Below are 19,902 nucleotides of genomic sequence, written 5' to 3'. Positions count from 1 at the left end.
CCTCCTTAGTTACAAGCAACTGCGTAGAAGAAGGGTGGGGGTGGTGCGCGATCACGGAAGGCTTGTATCATGTGGATGCGCCGACAGTTTTGTTGTCATTACTTAGAATTCCTCATGGGGGAGACAGAAACTATAGCTTTAAAGCTGCTCCATTCAATAGTTTTACACCAACAATGGATCAAATAACAATGCATTGTGAGAAGGGTTGCTTATATGCATTAGATGATGTTTGTCATCTAATGCATATTATTGTCACTTATGGACTCAGTAACTGACTTTCAGGGAACCCTAATAAATTATTTATATAATTTGTTTACTTGTTTGTTTATTCTGTGTTTGACAAATAGATAAATTGTACAATAATATCCAAACACATCAGTAGTCATTTAAACCAGTATAACATTTCTTCGTGACACAGTTTGTGCACGTTACTTTCTATGCAAAATCATAGAGCAGCTTTTCCAAAAGCACAGGAAATGTTAAAGGTTAAATTTAAATACGGCACTCTGCACTATAAACAGACAGCATGCACCTGCTTAAATTTGTAAGAGACACACACACACACACACACACACACACACACACACACACACACACACACACACACACACACACACACACACACACACACACACACACACACAGCAGCCCACAACAGGATGAATCGACCCAGCTGGAATGAGGTCTGTGAGGGGGAGCAGGAAAGGTGGTTGAGGAAGTGGTGATGGTATTTTTCTACGCACTCCCACACAAAACTCAGATGTGGGTAAGAAAGAGAGATCTGTAACATGTTCTCATTTTGGCATATCTAAAGTTCTCGCATAATACGTAAAACTGTGGGTACCATATGAGAAATGTTTTTAATAGTAGGAGAGCACACATTACATATTCATCTATGAGTAGGTCCAGTGTCCAATAATAAACTGATTAAACCCACTTATACACGTTCTAGAAAATATTTGCGACTTGGTCCGCATGTGTTTTGTCTGCATAGAGGAAGTGAAGGTTGCCGTTTTACTGCATTAATAACCATAACAGTTTTTCAAAACAGTTGACAAAAAGCATAGCTTAATAGTTGAGGAAATTTCCTTCACCCTGCACATATACACAATTAAACACTGATTCACCAAAATTATTTTTTACATTACTGTATTACACTACTGTATCACACAAGCATGTTAACAAGAAAGGCTACACCATTATTCAAAAAGAAAAATATAATACAAATAGAACAATAAATCGTATGCAGTGTTCTCAAACAGAAGCAAAGATTTTTTTTTGCATTTTAATGGACCTCTACTGCATATATACATGCAAAATTGTCACAAAAAGTAAAAGACTTGGTAGTCATATCCGAACAGAGAGACTAAAATAGGCCTTTTTGAGTTCAACAGAGTGAACTAGGTATTCTCTGCGAAACTAGTTGTATGTATCCTGTAAGCTCAGCTGTGGTTTCTCTCAGGTGTTGCTGCTGCTGTTTTCAGCTGTAATTTTGGAGGAGGCACCAGAAGTATACAGATAGTCTTTAAACAGGCTCAACACCCGCTTCTTGTAGGTCTTAATGGCAAAGAAGTAGATGACTGGGTCCAAGCAGCAGTTGAAGTTCATTAGAGAAACTGTGATCTGCAGGGAGAAGATGGATTATGAATAGGAACAATTGATAGGGAATGTTTCAAATAAAACAAAGATACACAGTTCCTACCTGTAAGGACACCTTAAAGGCTCTCAGTTCCTCGCAGGTTGCCTGGTGGTGTATCTTTCTGGACATAAACTGCATAACGTTGAGGTGGTAAGGGCTAAAGCATATGATAAAGGTGAGGAGGATGAGGAGAATAATGGTGTTGGCCCTATGATTCCTCCTCAATCGACCAGTTACAGAGTTCTGCTTGGCTGCAGCTTGCAGCTTCAGGTTGATCTTGGCGTAGCAGCCCATGATGATGATGAGTGGACAGCAGAATGAGATGGTACAGGCCAGAAGCAGGAGATAAGGGGTGAAGCGGGAGCCGTCAAAGTTGAAGTACTCCATACAGGTTTGTTTTCCCTGGTGCTCACGCAGCATGCTGCGGAACATCAGAGGAGCTACCTCCAGGGATACCAGAGCCCAGACCAGGCAGGAGACCCTGCGAACCACCCTCACACTTCGCAACCACTGCAGCCTTTGTGGATGCACCATGGCCAGGTAACGATCCAGACTGATACAGGTCATGAAGCCAATACCTGGTGGAAATATAATGGACATGCAGTACAGTTTATGCTTAAGGCATGCAGACCAGAATGGCAAATTCATTTAAGGTCGTCATTCCATGACTTTGTAGAAGGTGTTTTCACCATCCTGGTCCCATTCTGATACTTTTGGTAAAAAGTTGGTCAACAAGGTTTTTATACTTCATATACTTGGAGTGTATGAAGGTTGGGTGCAATTTTAATAAACTCATACGCTTAAACTGTCTTGTCCTATGTAAATGCTGACATCTTTCACGTTTAAAGTTGACAATGTAAAAATAAACTTAACTGAACCTGATGTGGACATGTGGTTGCATATGTGTAGACTCATGTTAAAACACATTCAAATATATGTTAGCGTATTAGCAACAGAAGCACTGATATTACCTGCATATGTATTTGCAAAGAAGAGAAGTGTTGTCAGTCTGCAGAGAATGTCACCAAAGGGCCAGTCAAAGTGACGGATGTAGTAAATAATTCTGCCAGGCAGTGCCAGTGTGAATAGGGTATCAGATAGTGCTAGGTTGACCAGATAGATTGAGGTGGAGTTGAACTTCTGTTTCCTCTGGCAGATCACAAAGAGTACCAAGCTGTTTCCACTCGCACTGATAATGAAAACCACGGAGTAGAAAATTGGGAAGAGGACTACGGCAGCTCTTTGGTAGACAAACACATCACAGCTGCTCTGGTTCGGAGAGTTTACGGCTGAGTCCAGGGTGATATTTTCAACAGCCATCTCACCTGTCGTTTTGAGAAAAAGATGAAAATCATAAATCATTACAGGCAGAAAACAAGTGTGCATAAGCAAAGGAACATGAGACCACTGAGCTATAGATGAAGATCATCATAGTATAGTACTTACAACAAGAGATAGGTTCCCAAGTTAATTCACTGTTTATACTCCTGAGTCTGGTGGTTGTGGTAGTAAATTGAGCTGTGATACTTGACTTTTGTTTAAATACCAAAAGGTTGGATGCAGTGTTCAAATCCCACCTCTTCTTTTTGACATCATATGTCTGTCATCCTAAAACCCCAGTAGTTAGTTGATTCAGAGTGCACAGTAAACTGTTATAGCTTTATATTAACAACTTAAAACAGATTTGATATATAGTCCAATAGTGTATTGTTTATAGTGTGTTAACTAAATAAATACAGACAAAATGAGAAAATGCAGTTTGTTTCTTGAAACATGATCATGTATTATTTTGATGTCCTTGTGCTATTTTATTGTTTTTATTATTTCACTTTCATCATTTTATTTTATGGCAAATATCTTGCCAGATAATAGGATATGCACATACTTTGTACATGTATATATGTATGTATGCCTGTATGTATGTATGTATGTATGTATACGTATGTATGTGTGTGTGTGTGTGTGTGTGTGTGTGTGTGTGTGTGTGTGTGTATGTGTGTCTTTGTTTGTTATGTTATTTTAATATCCTTAAATTCTTTTAATCGTTTATCTGTTTAGTCTACTTGCTTTAGTATCACTTTATATATGTTAGGTGTCTTTCTCTCTGTTTTCATGTTTACCTGGCAGCTAGTCTGTTACTACTTCATCCTTAATTTCTTTCATTCATGTGTATCTATTTAGCTTGCATATTGTTTTTATATCTTAAGTTGTCTGTACGTTTAGTGTATGTCTGTATTGTATTACTAGTTTCAGAACCCCAGGAAGACTAAAGGCACACCCGTATACTACTAACAGGGATCCTTAATAAACAGTACAAAATATATGTATATATTTTCCCTTTTTCTTCATCAAGCAATGCCTTCCGATTTGTATTGCCTTATTATTCACCTATCAGCCACCTGTAAAGGTGTTAGGCTGGGCTGTCCAGATTCAGGAGCAGACATGGAGAAAAGGTTGGAACAGGTATAGAGGTTTATTGAACACAAAAAGTAATGAAGGTGCTTTGAAATCCTCTGGGGCTGAGAGCGGGCAGACAGGCGAGAGGCAGGTCCAACAAAATACAATTTGGCTCAGGCAGGAAGACTGGGCTTCCAGGGCTGAAGCAAGAATCTGGAGCAGGAGCTAAAAACACACAAAGTCAAACTAAGCTTACAACAGGAGATACAAAAGGCAGACTTTCAAAAACCACTTAGGCTGGCCGTAGCGAGTGTTACCACTTGGGTGAACGGACAATCTGGCAGAGACTGGTTGGAAAGCCGGGGTTTAAGACAGGAGCGGTGATTGCTGGATATGCCTCAGGTGAGTAGGAAGCCACAGGTGTCCTGACGAGGAGGGAGAGAGAACCAGGAGCACCACACCCACTCAGCACACGGCAGACAGATGACAAAAACAAAAACAAGGGAGAGGGAAAACAGACAGCACCATGACAAAAGGTCATTCCATTGCACTGACCTCTATCAAAGCTCCTATACAAATACAATGTTATTGATGCATTTACATGTATGTGAATGTTATACATGTATGCATTTACATGCGTAGAGTGTGACTGGCGATTTGTCAAATTCTCACATTGTTGATATTTTTCTTCAACTGGCTCACACATCCACACACAGCCAAGTGTTTTTGTTACTCAGGACATTGGACACTAACCATGACTCTAAAGGAAATCAAGTCTTAACATTCAATATTGATGGTTAACTTTGTGGGTACTCACTTCTTGTTCCCAAATAGGAGGTGAGTCCCCATAATGGGACTGTGAGCAAAGACCTTACAGTCCCCACAATGTGGTTGATACAAGAGTGCTACAGAGTGCTTATGTGTGTTAGAGAGAAGGAAAGATAAAGAGCTAATGATAGAGAGAGTAAGCAAGTACTGATTGTGTTAATGTGTTCTCTGAATGCATGTAGTAGCTATTTCAATGTGGTTGCTGTTTAACACATGACAAAAGCAGCTGTAATGTGATATGTACAGTGGCTAAGAGTTTAATAAAACAGTGCACATATTTGCACTACTGCTTGCACTGGGTGCAGCGTATTTTTGAGAAAGGTTAGATGAAGTGATAAAACATGAGGTTCTATAAAAAATGTTCCTGCCTCTGAGGTTTTTTAAGTTTGTACTTTTATGTAGCTAAGGTGAAGGCAGGCAGGCAGGCAGGCCTGAGGTGGAGGTGATGGAAGATATAGAAGGAAGCTCAAGTATTGCTGTCGCAATCCTGTGATGTGTGGATGACTGACAAACAGTTTGAAGAATTTCACATCTTCATACATCTCAACCACCAACCCCCTAAAAAGATTAAAAACATGTGAACAATCCAAACTGAAAAAACATGCTGTTAAATTCTGAGAATGGTTATGGTGGTAAAAGAGTGGCGAAGTAAGTCTGCTGAAGAAGCAGCAGCTTCACTTCAGCAAACAAAACCGAGTCAGTTTGCAAATTCTCACTACTCATTTCTTTTCTTAGTGAAAGCCACTAATGGACAGAAAATACTCATTGGCTGATATTCTACAGAATAGATCATCTGCTCGGAAGAGTTCACTTTGGCACGACCTTTCAAAGATATTAAAGAAAATAAGAGCACAACATAACCATTATTACACACTTAAACCTCAATCAGAATAGTGTGCCAAATCATATCAGTATTATACAGTCATGTGAACAAATTAGGACACCCATGCTAAAGTTGACTAAAAAGAGGAATAACAAAATCATCTTTAGGAAATTGATCTTAATGCCTTAATTAAATAAATGAATAATGTATCGTGAATAAATAAATGTTCATCCTTAAAATACAGGGGGCATAAGTAAGTACACCCCTATGTTAAATTCCCATAGAGGCAGGCAGATTTTTATTTTTAAAGGCCAGTTATTTCATGGATCCAGGATACTATGCATCCTGATAAAGTTCCCTTGGCCTTTGGAATTAAAATAGCCCCACATCATCACATACCCTTCACCATAACTAGAGATTGGCATGGTTTTATTTCAGTTAGCCTAATAGCTGGTTTGATTTGCATTGAGAGATGATCTTATGGAAAGTACCCCATGCCAATCTCTAGGTATGGTGAAGGGTATGTGATGGTGTGGGGCTATTTTAGTTCCAAAGGCCAAGGGAACTTTATCAGGATGCATAGTATCCTGGATCTATGAAATAACTGTCCTTTGAAAATAAAAAACTGCCTGCCTCTATGGGAATTTAACATAGGGGTGTACTTACTTATGCCCCCTGTATTTTAAGGAAAAACATTTATTTATTTACGATACATTATTCATTCACAAAGAAAATTGGTGTCCTTAAAGATTGGATTTTTCCTCGTTTTTTTAATTAAGGCATTTAGATCAATTTCCAAAAGATGATTTTTTTTATTCCTCTTTTTAGTCAACTTTAGCATGGGTGTCCTAATTTTTTCACATGCCTGTAAGTATTAAGACCAATAGCCAGAGGTGGAAAAAGTACTAAAATATTGTACTTAAGTAAAAGTACCAATACTTTGATGAAATATTACTCAAGTACAAGTGAAATTACCTATCTGAAAAATTACTCAAGTAAAAGTAATAAGTAATTCATTTAAAATGTACTTTAAGTAAAAGTTACTTAGTTACATTAAAAAAACCTGTAAAACGGCACGGGGAGGGATTTAGCCAGTGTCCTACATACGTTGTCCTACAGGTTGCTAGTGCTAGACAAAAATTAGCAATGCCACGGAACATGTTTTGCTGATTGGCAATTTGCCATTAGTCATGAAAACTTCGATTGAAGTACCAATGCACAAATACTTATCAAAACATGCTTCCGCAGATTAGATGTGGAGTTATTAAATGCTGCCAGTTCAGTCACCTTTGGCAGGCACATCTGGCATTGCATGATGATACTATTGGCCCTCTTGAATTTAAATGAAAAACAGTCCAAGGATTTTTATCATTTTAGGCAGCAGAATTCGATGTTTCAGCCAGCCTGATCCACCTCCATCTCGTTCTCAATCTCCTACAGAAAGACTTGACGCCTGGTAGGCAGCCTAGATGCTGATCATTCGTCACTGTAGTGGTTCCGGGCGCAAATTTTTTTTCTTCCTTTCAGTTTTCGTTAGTCAAAGTTTGATTTTTTTACTCAGTAACGAATGGGATTTGTAATGTAGCGAAATACAATACTTCACTCAATACGTAATCAAGTACATCTTAAATTACCGATTTTAAAAACTACTTGAACTACTCGTTACTTTCCACCTCTGCCAATAGCACAGTAGCCAAGCTAACAATAGAAGTACAGTAGACGCACATTGGCTACAGTATCTCATCTCGCTCGCCCGCCAAAGCTCTCCAAGTTGGTGTAATTGAAATGGATGGCTGCTGGAAAGGCAAAAGGTCACTAATTGTCACCAGTCAAATGCGGTTATAATACAGATCACTTAGGTCACAATAAGGGCTTCATGTAGACCAATGGCACCTGCAGGTCAGGAGCCTGCTGCACTTCAGGCCTACATTTCATGCTCCATTAATTTTGTGTGCAGAGATAAACATCTCGTACCATCTGAACGGTGTGCTGGAAAAGGAAAAGACAAGTCGTTTGTTGAGCTAGGTGTCCTGGGGGTCTCTCAGTGTTAAATACAGCAGGGGAACAGGAGCACATGGAAAGAAGGAGACGATCACTTCTGCTCATGCATGCCCTTTGTATTCTCACTACCCTAAATAAGCAATGTAAACCCATCCAGAGATTTTAACTATGAATATTCAGAGCCACATCAATAACTTTTACCTCCCCTCAACCATAATACATATGTGTGCAATCCGGCTCCTGATGAGGATTTTAAAGTTGAACGGAAAGCTTGAAACCTCAACAATGCCTGTTTCCTTTTTTTGCAATAACTCTACACTTAAATACCTTAATGTTATCCAGTTAAAAGGACTGCTTAGAAAATGTCGCATTTTGATTTACAGTTTTCTATTTTATATACAGTATCACACCACCACTATGAAAGTGGTGCACATGGACGTGTGTAGTAGTATGTTTGCAGTTTTCTGGGTTGATGGGTGTGTGACATGAAAGGTCTTAGGAAATTGAAAGTGACGACCCAGCATGGAACATGCATGGAAGTCACTTCTCAGAAATGTGACCTTTTTCTGGTTGTTAAGTCAGGGGTGGGCTAAAAAAAAAAAAAGGCAGGGAGGAGGGGGGGAACAAACTGATTTGAAGAGAATTATACAATAGTCAATGGTGCAACTGCAGCCCATAAAAGAACACCCCAGAAGGCATATCGTTTTAAACACACCCTCACGGTGGAGGGCGACCAGTGGTGTGTTGGTGAGGCAAACTGGGAATGACTTCTGGTGTCCACAACATGTGTGGAATAGCCAGCATGGTTCGACAAACGATGCCTAACCAAATTTGGGATGTTTTTTGCTGCCAAAATGAATTGTGTATGAAACTTCCCCCACATGGTTGAAAATTATGTCTGGTTTATCAAACCAACTTCACTGTGCTGCAGTCGACCCAGTCAGCAGCCAGATAAAAGCAATGTTGGTATGTATTGATGGACAAAGACTTTTTGGTGATAGTTATTTTTTACACATATACATAGACTTGCAAAAATCACTGTATGTTCATGTATACAATTGCAATGGAGGCTTCCAGAGTTGCTAGAGAACTGCTGTGAAACATACCACCACTAGAGGGGGTGCAATCATCACAAATCAGAAACATAAAATAATACAGTGCCATTCATAGAGAAGAATAAAATTCATTTGAACAAAATGTTTCAGGTTTTAACAAAAACAACCTTCAATTACATCTATACTCTACACTTAATACAGAGTCAGTGTAGTAGTGTTAAAATTGCGTGCTTGTGTGCATTTATGCGTTTGTGTGTGTGTGTGTGTGTGTGTGCATAAGTAGACTGCTGGACATACCGCAGGGGACTCCTGCTTTGTCAGAGGGCCTCATGTGGCTCGTGTCTGTTCTCATCATCACCACCCCCCCCATGCATCAGCCACCGCCTGCCCAGCCTAGGCCCCGTCCCTGCTCCACCACGCTCGCGTGAATACTCTCCCTTCACACTTTGCTTCTCGTTTGTCACCTTTACCCCTGATGAGCTATTTGTTGTTTTTCAGTTAACACTTTTAAACCCTTTGCAAGTATACTGCTTCACTCTGCATGCCTTATTTGGTGTGAGAGCAAAACAAGAGCAATGCGATGAAGAGGAAAGTGTTTGAGGCCGTGTGCGTGTGAAGGACCATCATTTTATGCTGTCACAGGTGTCTATGGACAGAACGAATGTCCACAGTCTCTTTCATTCATAGTGAGTCTTTCTTAATCTAACATGTCACAGTGTTGACACTAGTGTAGCTGGTTGTGAAAAACACACACCAGCTCATTGTGCCTAGTGTCCATTTGAACTGTTTATGACTTCACACTCATGAACATGCTGTGAACTACACCTTCCAACCACATTTAGGAAAGTCTCATAGTACACAAACTCATCGGTTGAATGGGCTCATCACACATATACACAACTCACAAAAGCACCCACAGATGGTAAGCTCTGTGTGTCCTATACACATTGAGGGATTCTTGATTGATAAAACTTGAAAAAGGGTTAAGTTTAATGACTTTTAGAGGACTGATCATCGGTGCCAGAGGCATCATTTTTTAGTACCTCAGAAATTGCTCCTGGGTTTTGGGCATTTTATCAAAAAGACTAAGCTTTGTTGGAGCTTCAGACAAAAAAAAACGATGCAGCACAGTGAAACACATATCAAGATTTGAATGTCCAATTCTGAAAACCACTGCTAGAATCCAAAACATGGCCCAGTATTGTCATTTAATGATATTGTACTGCCGTATAAAAATAGCTTTAAAGTATATTGAAACAATAAAGAGTATAGCAAAGAGCACTGTAAAGTTATTTCTCAAAGCCTTCGATGTTGTTTTTACTAATCATTTTACTTCATTTGTGAATTCACTGGCCATAAAAATCACTTTGCTTTTGCTTTCTATAACATGGAATTTATATATTTTTGTATAACTTTATATGTTATGTAATGCTTGTTATATGTTGTTTGTTGTTAAGTTTCTATCTGTTTTGATAGTACTGTCTGTATTGCCTATATTGTCTATACTGTCCTTTTATCTCCCTTGCCAGGGACCACAGATATAAATTAACTGTATAGCTAACTCTGGTACAGGGCTTGAACTGTGCATGGTCCCTGACAAATAAACTAATAAACTAAACTAAACTAAACTTTCTAAGGAATTACTAGTAAGTGTACTGAAATCAAAACTCAAAAAGATTAATTCAGAGGTTTGCTTCAATGCAAAAAAACATGGACAAAACCATTTCAAATCAGACATTGCTGATGAACTTATATTTAAAAACAACACTTTTGACTAGACAAATAACATTCGGTATCCTCTATATACTCTACTATTTTAGATGAGTTGTATGCTAAGTATGCACTTTTACTTGATTAACATAACTTCCATAGAGCTACAGTAACTGGGAATATTTAGTGTGGAACAAAAATATTGATATTGCAAAACAAAATAATTAGAATCCCCCATGTACATTTTGTTTACTGTGTTTAGTAAACAAATGAACTAATGCAATATAAACACATGCATATGCAATGGTGTATTTCGAGTTGATAAATACTGAATAATGAATACAGGGCTGGACTTGTAGTCAACACAAACAAGTCCTGATAGTTGTAATTATACTGACAACAAAAACACATATTGCAGACACAAGACTTTTTTTTATAGTTTGACTGACTTAATCAGTTTTAGATTACTTTGTTATCAAAAAATAGCTTGGTACATTATTGGTCCTCATGCCAATTAGCCCAATCCCCTCCATACAGTAGGTGGATCAGAGGTCAGAGGTCAGCTACAGCACAGCACCCCTGGGGCTGGTAAGGCTTTAGTGACTCGGTTAGGGACTGTTAAGCAGCATGGATAGCCTAGTTTCACAGTCTAATACAGGATCTGAAACCAGCTGACAGGAGGTCTCACATAACTGTCTAATGTGTACTTCTGTATTTTCAAAAAGAAAAGATGAGCAATGCAGCTGTGCAGCACCATCTTCAGGATCTACAGTAAAATAATCCTTCCAGCTCTGAGCTCTGACTTTTGGCCTCTGATATTCCCTTCCCTACCAATGTTTTTTAATTTTATTTAATTTTATTGTATTCTCTTTCATTTTTGGTAATGTTTCACTATACAGGTACATACAGTATATGGCCTGGATTTCTTTTGTGCTTTTCTGCTGTCTCTGATTTGATTTGGTGTTCAAGGTAATGTGTGCATCTTTATTCTTTTCAAATCTAATGAAGCCTGAAATGCAAGCTTTAAGTGCAGCAAATTCCTAATAGCTTCATGGCTTCATAGCTAAAAACCCATGAACATGAGGTCAAACAAATGATGTCCCAACAACTGCTGCAATTTTTTTTGTCTCTGTTCCTCTTCACTAACGTTATCACAACATGTACATACTGCACTTAAACAAAGCCTGTATTCATCTGTGGTCAGTGACTGAGGCGGCGTTTGAAGATGTGGCCTTGTTCCACGGTCCGTGCCGGGGCAGGTTTTCAGGTCATCTGAGGAGATGTGCATATTGTGGATGTTATCTCGGCTGTTGTATTATTGTTTTATTCAGAGGGCATGGACTAATTATTTCAACAGCTCTCTTCATTCGGGAGCAGACTGACAGTTGCCGTCATCGGAGTGATCAGTCTCTACTTGGACTCGGCTGAGGCTATTTGATGTATATTAACAATAATTGGTGCCACCGCCACAATGATGTTTAGTAAACCTTTGTGCTATTTTCCAGGAGGATGCCCATGAGGAATTTTTGAGTAGCTGCTCGGTTTACAGAGACGCCTTCAGAGTCAGGACAGATGGGAGGATTGCTGTCCTCAGATCAGAGACACCACGGCCTAATCATCATCACATACAGGACATACAGTCTTGTCTTGTTGTCTCTTCTGATCAACAGAGAGGCTAATATCTACCACATGCACTCCAATTCCATTACTGTAACATTACATCTACTGAATCATATTGAGCGAGTCAAAAACAATGTGGCATTTGTTATCATAAACAAATGTAAGATACCTATGGGCTATCATTAAAGAGAGAATTTACCCGTCGTGTAATTTTGACATGCGAGAAAGTCATACTTAACAAATTAGGTTTATGTGGGTCATAAAAAAAGATAATGAATTAAAAAAATGTTTTTGCTGTCTATAAGAAATAATATGATTAGTTTGCAATTAGAAGAAGAACAAATACCAGTAAATACAAATACAATTGTGTTCAAAAGTCTACACACCTTTTCGAATACATTAGTGACAGCAGTTTGAGAAGAGGTTTGCTGACAAGACAAACAATATGGAGTTGTTATTAATTACAGTTTTATATTTAGATAAAAATGGATGTTGTTCTTTAGTCAATCAAACCTTTTTACTGCTTGTCCACTATAGCAGTCCTTGTCATGCCTTGTCATTCTCGGTGGATGATAGGGCACAAACTTTGTAGTTTGTAAGTATAAGTTATCTTGTTAGGTTCTTTGTAATCTGGCAACCAGGGCTGATGCAGTGAGGTGGCGGTGTCTTAAGTTCCAGCATCTAGCAGTGACTCCAGCAGGTTTTGAGTCTGCCAGATTCTACAAGTGAATGAGAGGCAGATGTGTGGTGACAGCACTACGCTCATTAGGCAGAATCAGTGTCACACTGTGACAACTGGCCAACTTGAGGCTTCTCTCATCACTCAGTAGCCACAACCAGCTCGGACTCTTCCATACCTCATTTTAAACCATTAACTGTTATAGCTTCTCTCTTGTGCCTAAAACAGCAGCTTTTAGGGAAAGTGTCTGCTACGCCGATAAACACATTTTCTTGTTACCTTTGAATACACCATCTCCAGCCCTAATATTGCTCTGAATCTTTAACCATTAACCAACTTTTTCTCCACACCAATCTTTGATCCCAGTGGTATCCCTGCCTCTGACCAGTGGTCTACCTCTGCTCCACAATCCCAGCTGTGTGGTCAGCTCCGGCCCCTCAGGGCCTCCGTCCCTGGGCTGAAGTTGTGATATCTATTTCAGTCCACTAGAGACCAGACAGCCGCCACTGTGGCTCCAGAGAATTCCCTGTCCAGCGATTACTGATGGTTGCACTCCGCTCATATGCTTTAGCATCTCCTGTGTCCAAACTGCTTAGCATCTGATGGGTCGCTCTAAGCCATTAAGGCCAGTTTGCAATTATAGATGTGTGGCTGCTGGACACAGAAACAGATGTGCTTTGATCTATTTACGGTAGGATGGATTTGGGTAGGGTGGTGGTGGGGTGGGGGGGGGTCATAACAGCTCACTACCATGCGTGGGTCAGCTCACGCACCTCTGACATCCCTTGTCTTTCAGTTCACTTGACATGCACTTGTGTTTTTCAATCAGCAAAAAGTTTAGTAATGAATGGGCATTAATGGAGAACAGCGATAGCAGCTGCTCTTTGTGTGTATGTGTGTCAGCAGCACTGATACATAATCAAGCATGTGCCTGTGCCAACCACAACCAAGCATGTGTGGAGGTGAGAGCTTGCTGAATGGAAATTCGGACAATCCTGTTGCACTAAATAAAAGGGAGCCAATTCGAGCCCCATCTGTTTAAGCATCAAAATTCACCAAGGGGCAAAATAGTTAGTGTTGCAGTACATTTTTAACACCTTGTCTCCTTTTTTCCCCCTCAGCTTGAAGTGCTTTGGGTGGTGAAAAATGGAAAACAAATGTTCTGTTGACAGCTTTCTTATGCCCAGGGTGTGTGCGTATTTATATCATAAAGGTGCCAACACATCCTGGTTTTACAGGCTGACCATCGCTGGGAGGAGAAAAGAGGGGGACAAAGGGGGGTTATCCTGTAGCTCATTCTGGTAATTACTAGATCAGTGATGAATAGGCCTTGATAAGCCTGTGACAAATTAGCTTACAAATAAGTCTGCTGTGGTGTGAAATTCTTATTCATTTTAAAAGAATTTAGCTTTATAATCAAAGTAGGACATCACATTGGAACCTGCTGATTGCATGTTGGGTCCTGGTTTGACACTGTGGATCTGTTGTACTGTTGCTCCTGTACTGCTCAGGGCACAGTAATAACAGGACTCGGCCTGGCGTTTTAAGCAGAGCATGCCTCAGTACTATTCAGTTCGACAGTCATTTTTCTTACTTGTCACTTGTCTTATTGTCACCACTTTGCGCATTTGCACTTTGTATTAAAAATTCACGGGTCACTTGTATGGCATTTAGTGCTTGTCTCCAGTGTACTGCATGCCCGTGCTAACTAGTCAATTGTGACCACTTTTCACAGCAGCAGCAATGCCTTGGGCGAACTGTGATTTCATAATATTTGTGGTGTCAGTGGCAAGCCCAATGAGGAAAATGGTAATAACTCCACTACCAATATGAATAATGAATGAACTCATATAATTTCATAAATCAGATGGGACGTACAACATATGGAAATAAGCAGGCATATCCTTGCCATTAGGTTTCACTGTTAAATAAGAGAACCACATTTGAAACTGCTTTTTACTGCTATAGTGCTGTATTCTGTATGATACTGTATAGCCCACAGCATGCTATGGGAACACTGTCTACTGTACCATCACAGAGGTGCATTCAACAGAGTGCACAGAGGGAGTCCAACACTGACATTGTGCTGTAAGCAGGTCTGTCCTGAGGTGAACCATGTGTACACAGCTTTAGGTCCTCTCTGATGTAGGTGTTTCTCAGTCCGCCAGTGTCGTGTTGTGAGGCCACCATCCCACTGTGCTTGTTCAGCGTCAGTGTGCTGAGAGGAGTACTATGAGAACATTCATTCATAAGCTTACATTCAGCAAGCCACTGCCCACACTGGAAGTCGTAGATCTTGAAAACAGTGTTGTGTTATGATTTTCATGTTTCTTTGTAATTTTCACATCCTAAACATTCTTACAGTTCATATTTTATCCACTGAAGTCTTTTAGAGTAAAAGGTATCCAAAGTAAACATGTTTATTTATTGTAGAATTATCCCCATAATCACTGAACAACAAAAGCTAAATGCCTCGACAAAATGGCAGGTAGCCAAAAAGTTAATATTCTGAGGTCTGGCCGGACCTGCTCATTAATTCAGTTAAATCAAGTGAGAGAGGGGGAATCAGAGTGAACCGAACGGGAATAAAGCCTCTTAAAACCATTTCCTGTGACGAAACATGAAGAAAAGTCAAAGTCTCACTATTTGTATTTCCTGCTATAGTTCACTGACTTTTTCTCTCAATGCGTATTCATCTTATTTTTCTCATATTGGTCTTCCCCAACATCTTTCTTCTTTATAGCATTGCTCCTTCCCTCTCTCTCTGTTTCTCTCATGATTGCTGGGTCAGTAACTTGGCAGTGGATTGGGTCAGGGGGCGCAGTCTGGTTTAGTCCACCAGCTTTGGGATGTGAAGGCTAATGCCTCCTGACACTCTCAGCTCCATCAGTCCTGGCCGCATCATTCTAGTAATGCAGAAGTCATCAGGGCCTGGGATTGCGTGAGGGCTTTCATCTGGAAACCCAAACAACCTTAACCTCATTGAATTCCTGTTGAAGAATGCAAAAATTAATGAATGGATTTAGTTGCTACATTGTCTCATTAGATTACACAATATTGTTTGGGATTGATGTGTTTTTCGAGAAATATTTCTAAAATGTTTCCATATAATGGAGTGGTATTGCAAAAAGAGATAACAAATATTCAAAACTATTCGCTCATGTTAAAGTCCATAAACATACTTTACTGAAAGTGTGCAGGGGATGTTGTAATTTATGTTCAAAGGCCAGAGTTTAATCTGGATTGTGTGGCCTCTTTAGCTGGTGTACTGGTCTTTTCCAACCATACTCCACTTCCTTTACAGGCACTCAACTGAATTGTTGCTTAACCTGCGCAGTGACCCTGCCACATGCTATCTGCAGCCTTCTATCCCAGATCCACCACTACACTTTCCCCCTTGTGGGCAAGGGTTTTGCTATGTGTCAACCAGAGCCACAGACTCACGAAGGGAAATCCATAAACCTTGTGTTAGGGCAGAGAAAAAAAAGTCAGCACCAGTGCTTACTCATCTGTTAAAAACGGAGTGATCTGCAAAGTTTGTATGAGAGGGTTTTTGACGGTGCCCTGCTGCTTTGTCAGTGCAGCACATGCTGCAGGCACTGGCATCCCCTATTGCCTTCCAGGTCATTGGCCAGGCTCAGCAGGAGGTGGGCTTCTAGCCCCATGACACGTCCCTGATTCACAGCTGGATCCGTAACAAGGTATCATAGCAAATGAGTCGGTAAAACATCACTGGTTTGAAGAGCGTGAAAAATTGTCATGATATCATTTGTAATTCCTGATCTGGACTGCCATTGGTAGGAGAAAGAGAGATAGAGAGTGAGAGAGAGATGTAGTAATGAAGGGGTTTTATTCCTCTTCACCATCTCCACCAGTCTCGGACCCCTCTCATCCCCACCACCCCACAGCGTGACCCCCAAACTGATGCCTGAGGAGGGAGATCCAAGCTAATGTAAGGAGGCAATAATTAAACATCTCGTGATTCTCAGCCAAGTGGGTTATAGGTGTTGGACTCTTAACATGAGAGCTTTATGACACATTGTCCAGTTCTTGAATGTGGATTTTGCTCCTCATAACACATGACTCATGAGTGGTTGTGATGTGTCATATTGGGCCTTTCCTGGTGTGTTGCAGGGATAGTGGTGATGTTTTGGGAGATTGGACAGGGTAAATTAGGAGTTGGCCTCTGAAATATTACAGCTGCTGAGCATGAGGCATGAATAAGTCTGCAAAATAAGTGCCAAAATACAAACATACAGTACAGTGTTGCTTATAATTTCATTTGAAACGCAGACAACCGACAACATTTACTTTAAAAAATATATAGAAATTGGTAATAATCTTTAACTATTTTTTAAACAAAAATACGATGTTCTTTTTAAAATCAGATTATAGAAAACATTTCAGGATATCCATTGTTTCATTGCCAAATTGTGTCATTGTGATTAACCAAAATCTTGATTTGTCTACAGTACATTGGTCATCCTGTACTTGAAATAAAAAAAATGAAAATCTTGTATGTTGTGTAATAATAATAAAGAAGAAAAAAAACGATGTGTGATCATAACAAAAATTACATAAACCCCACTATGTATTATGCAATAAAATTAGATACATAAACCCTTATGATCTTTAACCTTTCTGTGTTATGAGTACAGTTGGCTGTGAGGCTGTGTGCAGGTTTGATGGATGCAAAGAATGGACAAACATCAGCTCCCTCTAAAACCACAATGGAGACCTTGGATCTAAATGTCATGGTTTCATAACGGATACACTGACATTTGTGTGATGGGATTTAGCCATGGGTTAATATAGCCATTGCTGGCACACTGCATTGATGTCCATCTCACTCGGGCTGTGAAGTCTATCTCACCATTTTTTTTTGGTGCCCTCACAGAAGTTTTATTTCAAAGGGATGAATTGGATTCTATGCTGGTTAAAGCCAATTATTTTATCAGAAAAAAACTGTTTGATATGTAGGTTTGTTGTATATGATGTTAATGTGCCTCAGGAGCAGTTAAGATTATTCTTTTTTGTTGAGTGTTGGGGCTGAGGGTGGGGGCTGTTGGGGAAGGCAGGCGATCAGCATTAAAATCAGAGCCATGTAAATCTAATCAATTATACAGTTTTTCAGATAAAATGTTGGTAAATCAAAACACATTTTCCAAAAGTCACAGTATAATGAGAAATTTAAATTGGAAACAGAAACCATTTGTTTATTATAAATGCCAGGGTGAGGTGGTGACTTGCCATCCATAAATTTCGTTATCCTTTCATATTCCTTTTATCTATGACTACAGCTTTGGCACTCATTCAAGATTTTAATGAACCCAGACTTCTGAGGCATCAAGGCCTAGTGATGCATTGTCCATTTGGATCAGGGAGTACAGAGGGGGGACAAAGGCGAAAAGCTTTTGCCTTTGACATAATATTTTATATATTCTATCGGCTTACAGGGGGGTCATTAGCTGATTGCAACATTTAACAACATAACAGATTGACAAGAATAAACACATATTCAGCATATATCTGGAATTAACAACCAGTCTGATGATTTTGTGTATGTGCGTGCATGCGTGCGTGTGTGCGTGTGTGTGTGTGTGCGTGCATGCATGCGTGTGTGTGTGTGTGTGCGTGTGTGTGTGTGCGTGCGTGCGTGCGTGCGTGTGTGTGTGTGTGTGTGTGTGCATGTGGCAAGGGGTGACTTGAATCAAAAAATTATTTTCTGTGCTTTATGAGGATACAGAGAACCCCCCTGCTCTGGCGCGACCTGGTGTCGGCTGCTTTCTTGGGCTCAGAGGTTCCTAGGGGAGACCAGAATGGAAGTTAAGCATCTTGCTGTGATCCAAAGAAAGTGTGCCAAATGCTATCAAAACTGGATTAGTAGACAACAATTGTGTTCGATGAACGGTAGGGGGAGGGAAAGAAGTAGTTTCTAAGTAACCAATGGATGGAATTTTCCAACTCCATTGCATTTTTATTGCATGTAGGAATAGATGCGCACATAAGCTGCATTTAGAAAAAGAATGGCCTGTTTTTACTGCATGTATAGGTGATTTCAGATGTTGTAAGGTAGTATTGTTGCTAATGTTTCTGTCATCTGTGTTAAAAATGTTTGATGTTGTTATCAGTCTTTGTAGAGAGGGAAAAACATCCATTAAGAATATCACTGATCCAACAAAAAATGACCTGGAGAGTAAATAATAACAAATAGTTACATTTTATCAGTAATTAAACATTTTTGCTTCTTACCCTTAAAAGTGAAGCAGTGTCTACGTGCAACCCCTTCCATATGCCATTGAGTTGCAAACAGTTGTACACAAACTGATGTTTCACTCTCAGATTATTTAAATTCAATATTTTTGAGAGACCACTTACAAGTAATTAAAGGTTTAATATGTAGTAAATATCGCTTGGCCCCTCCTCCTCGGCTCAACGAGCCAGAGAGAGAGCACAGCGGTGGTCGAGCGAGCAAGGGGTGAACGAAGAGAGGGAGCACCAAACAAAGCAGTGAATTAGAGAAATAAACGTTATTTTCTGATTGTTTCGTGGTGGTTTAGTTCTAAAGCACAAATAAACACACCCACGTGGTGCCCAAATGCTCTATGCTGACGACCATAAACGTCCCGCACCCAGCAAACTAAGACAGAAAGAGAAAATACAGACAGAGGGCAGGGTCTCTGCAGATACATACACTGCCACACACTTTTAGTGCGTCATAAGTGGTGATTGAGAGGGATTGTTTTGTATTAGTCTATACATTGTTTTTTTTTAGTTAAATATTGCATAATGTGTCTTGGGAACCACTGCATTATATAAATTAAGTTAATAATGTACACTTTCTGGTGGGAAGCAGCTTTTAATTAGGCAACTAAAAAACTGAAGCATGGCCCATATATTGTCATAATGGACATGACAAGTTTCCTCTATTTCTACTTAAGGTCTACCACCCAATACATTTGGCTCCACAACCTTTATAAAATAAAGTAAGTTCAGCAGTGTATTCACATTTGAATAGGCCTACACCCACAGCCCAATGGCTGTCCTCTGAATGCTGACATTTGGAGCAAATCCCCTGCTGACTTAATCATGCCAAATATTGCGTGTCATTTGTGCACCACACTTGGACCTGGCTGATGTTAGTGGTAGT

The 19,902-nt window shown here is 39.8% G+C and overlaps 1 protein-coding gene and 1 long non-coding RNA gene across 2 annotated transcripts; both read right to left on the bottom strand.

Annotated features, from left to right (window-relative positions):
• Positions 1 to 670: 670 nt before the first annotated feature.
• si:ch211-184m13.4 (uncharacterized protein LOC798560 homolog) lies at positions 671 to 3,144 on the bottom strand. The gene is made up of 3 exons (XM_031306100.2): positions 2,611 to 3,144; positions 1,703 to 2,217; positions 671 to 1,623 (listed from the first exon to the last, which is right to left on the bottom strand). Exons 1-3 carry the CDS (start codon positions 3,023 to 3,025, stop codon positions 1,459 to 1,461), a joined length of 1,095 nt encoding a protein of 364 aa, XP_031161960.1. The 5' UTR covers positions 3,026 to 3,144; the 3' UTR covers positions 671 to 1,458.
• A 943-nt stretch (positions 3,145 to 4,087) lies between these two features.
• On the bottom strand, positions 4,088 to 4,562 carry LOC116053784. Its single transcript, XR_004105982.2, has 2 exons — positions 4,354 to 4,562; positions 4,088 to 4,249 (listed from the first exon to the last, which is right to left on the bottom strand). It is a non-coding gene; the product is annotated as an uncharacterized LOC116053784 (long non-coding RNA).
• Positions 4,563 to 19,902: the final 15,340 nt, after the last annotated feature.

Source organism: Sander lucioperca, chromosome 8, assembly GCF_008315115.2.
Source record: "Sander lucioperca isolate FBNREF2018 chromosome 8, SLUC_FBN_1.2, whole genome shotgun sequence".
Classification (NCBI taxonomy): Eukaryota; Metazoa; Chordata; class Actinopteri; order Perciformes; family Percidae; genus Sander; species Sander lucioperca.
Note: the sequence above shows the minus strand (reverse complement) of the source record. Positions and strands in the feature narration are given on the sequence as shown.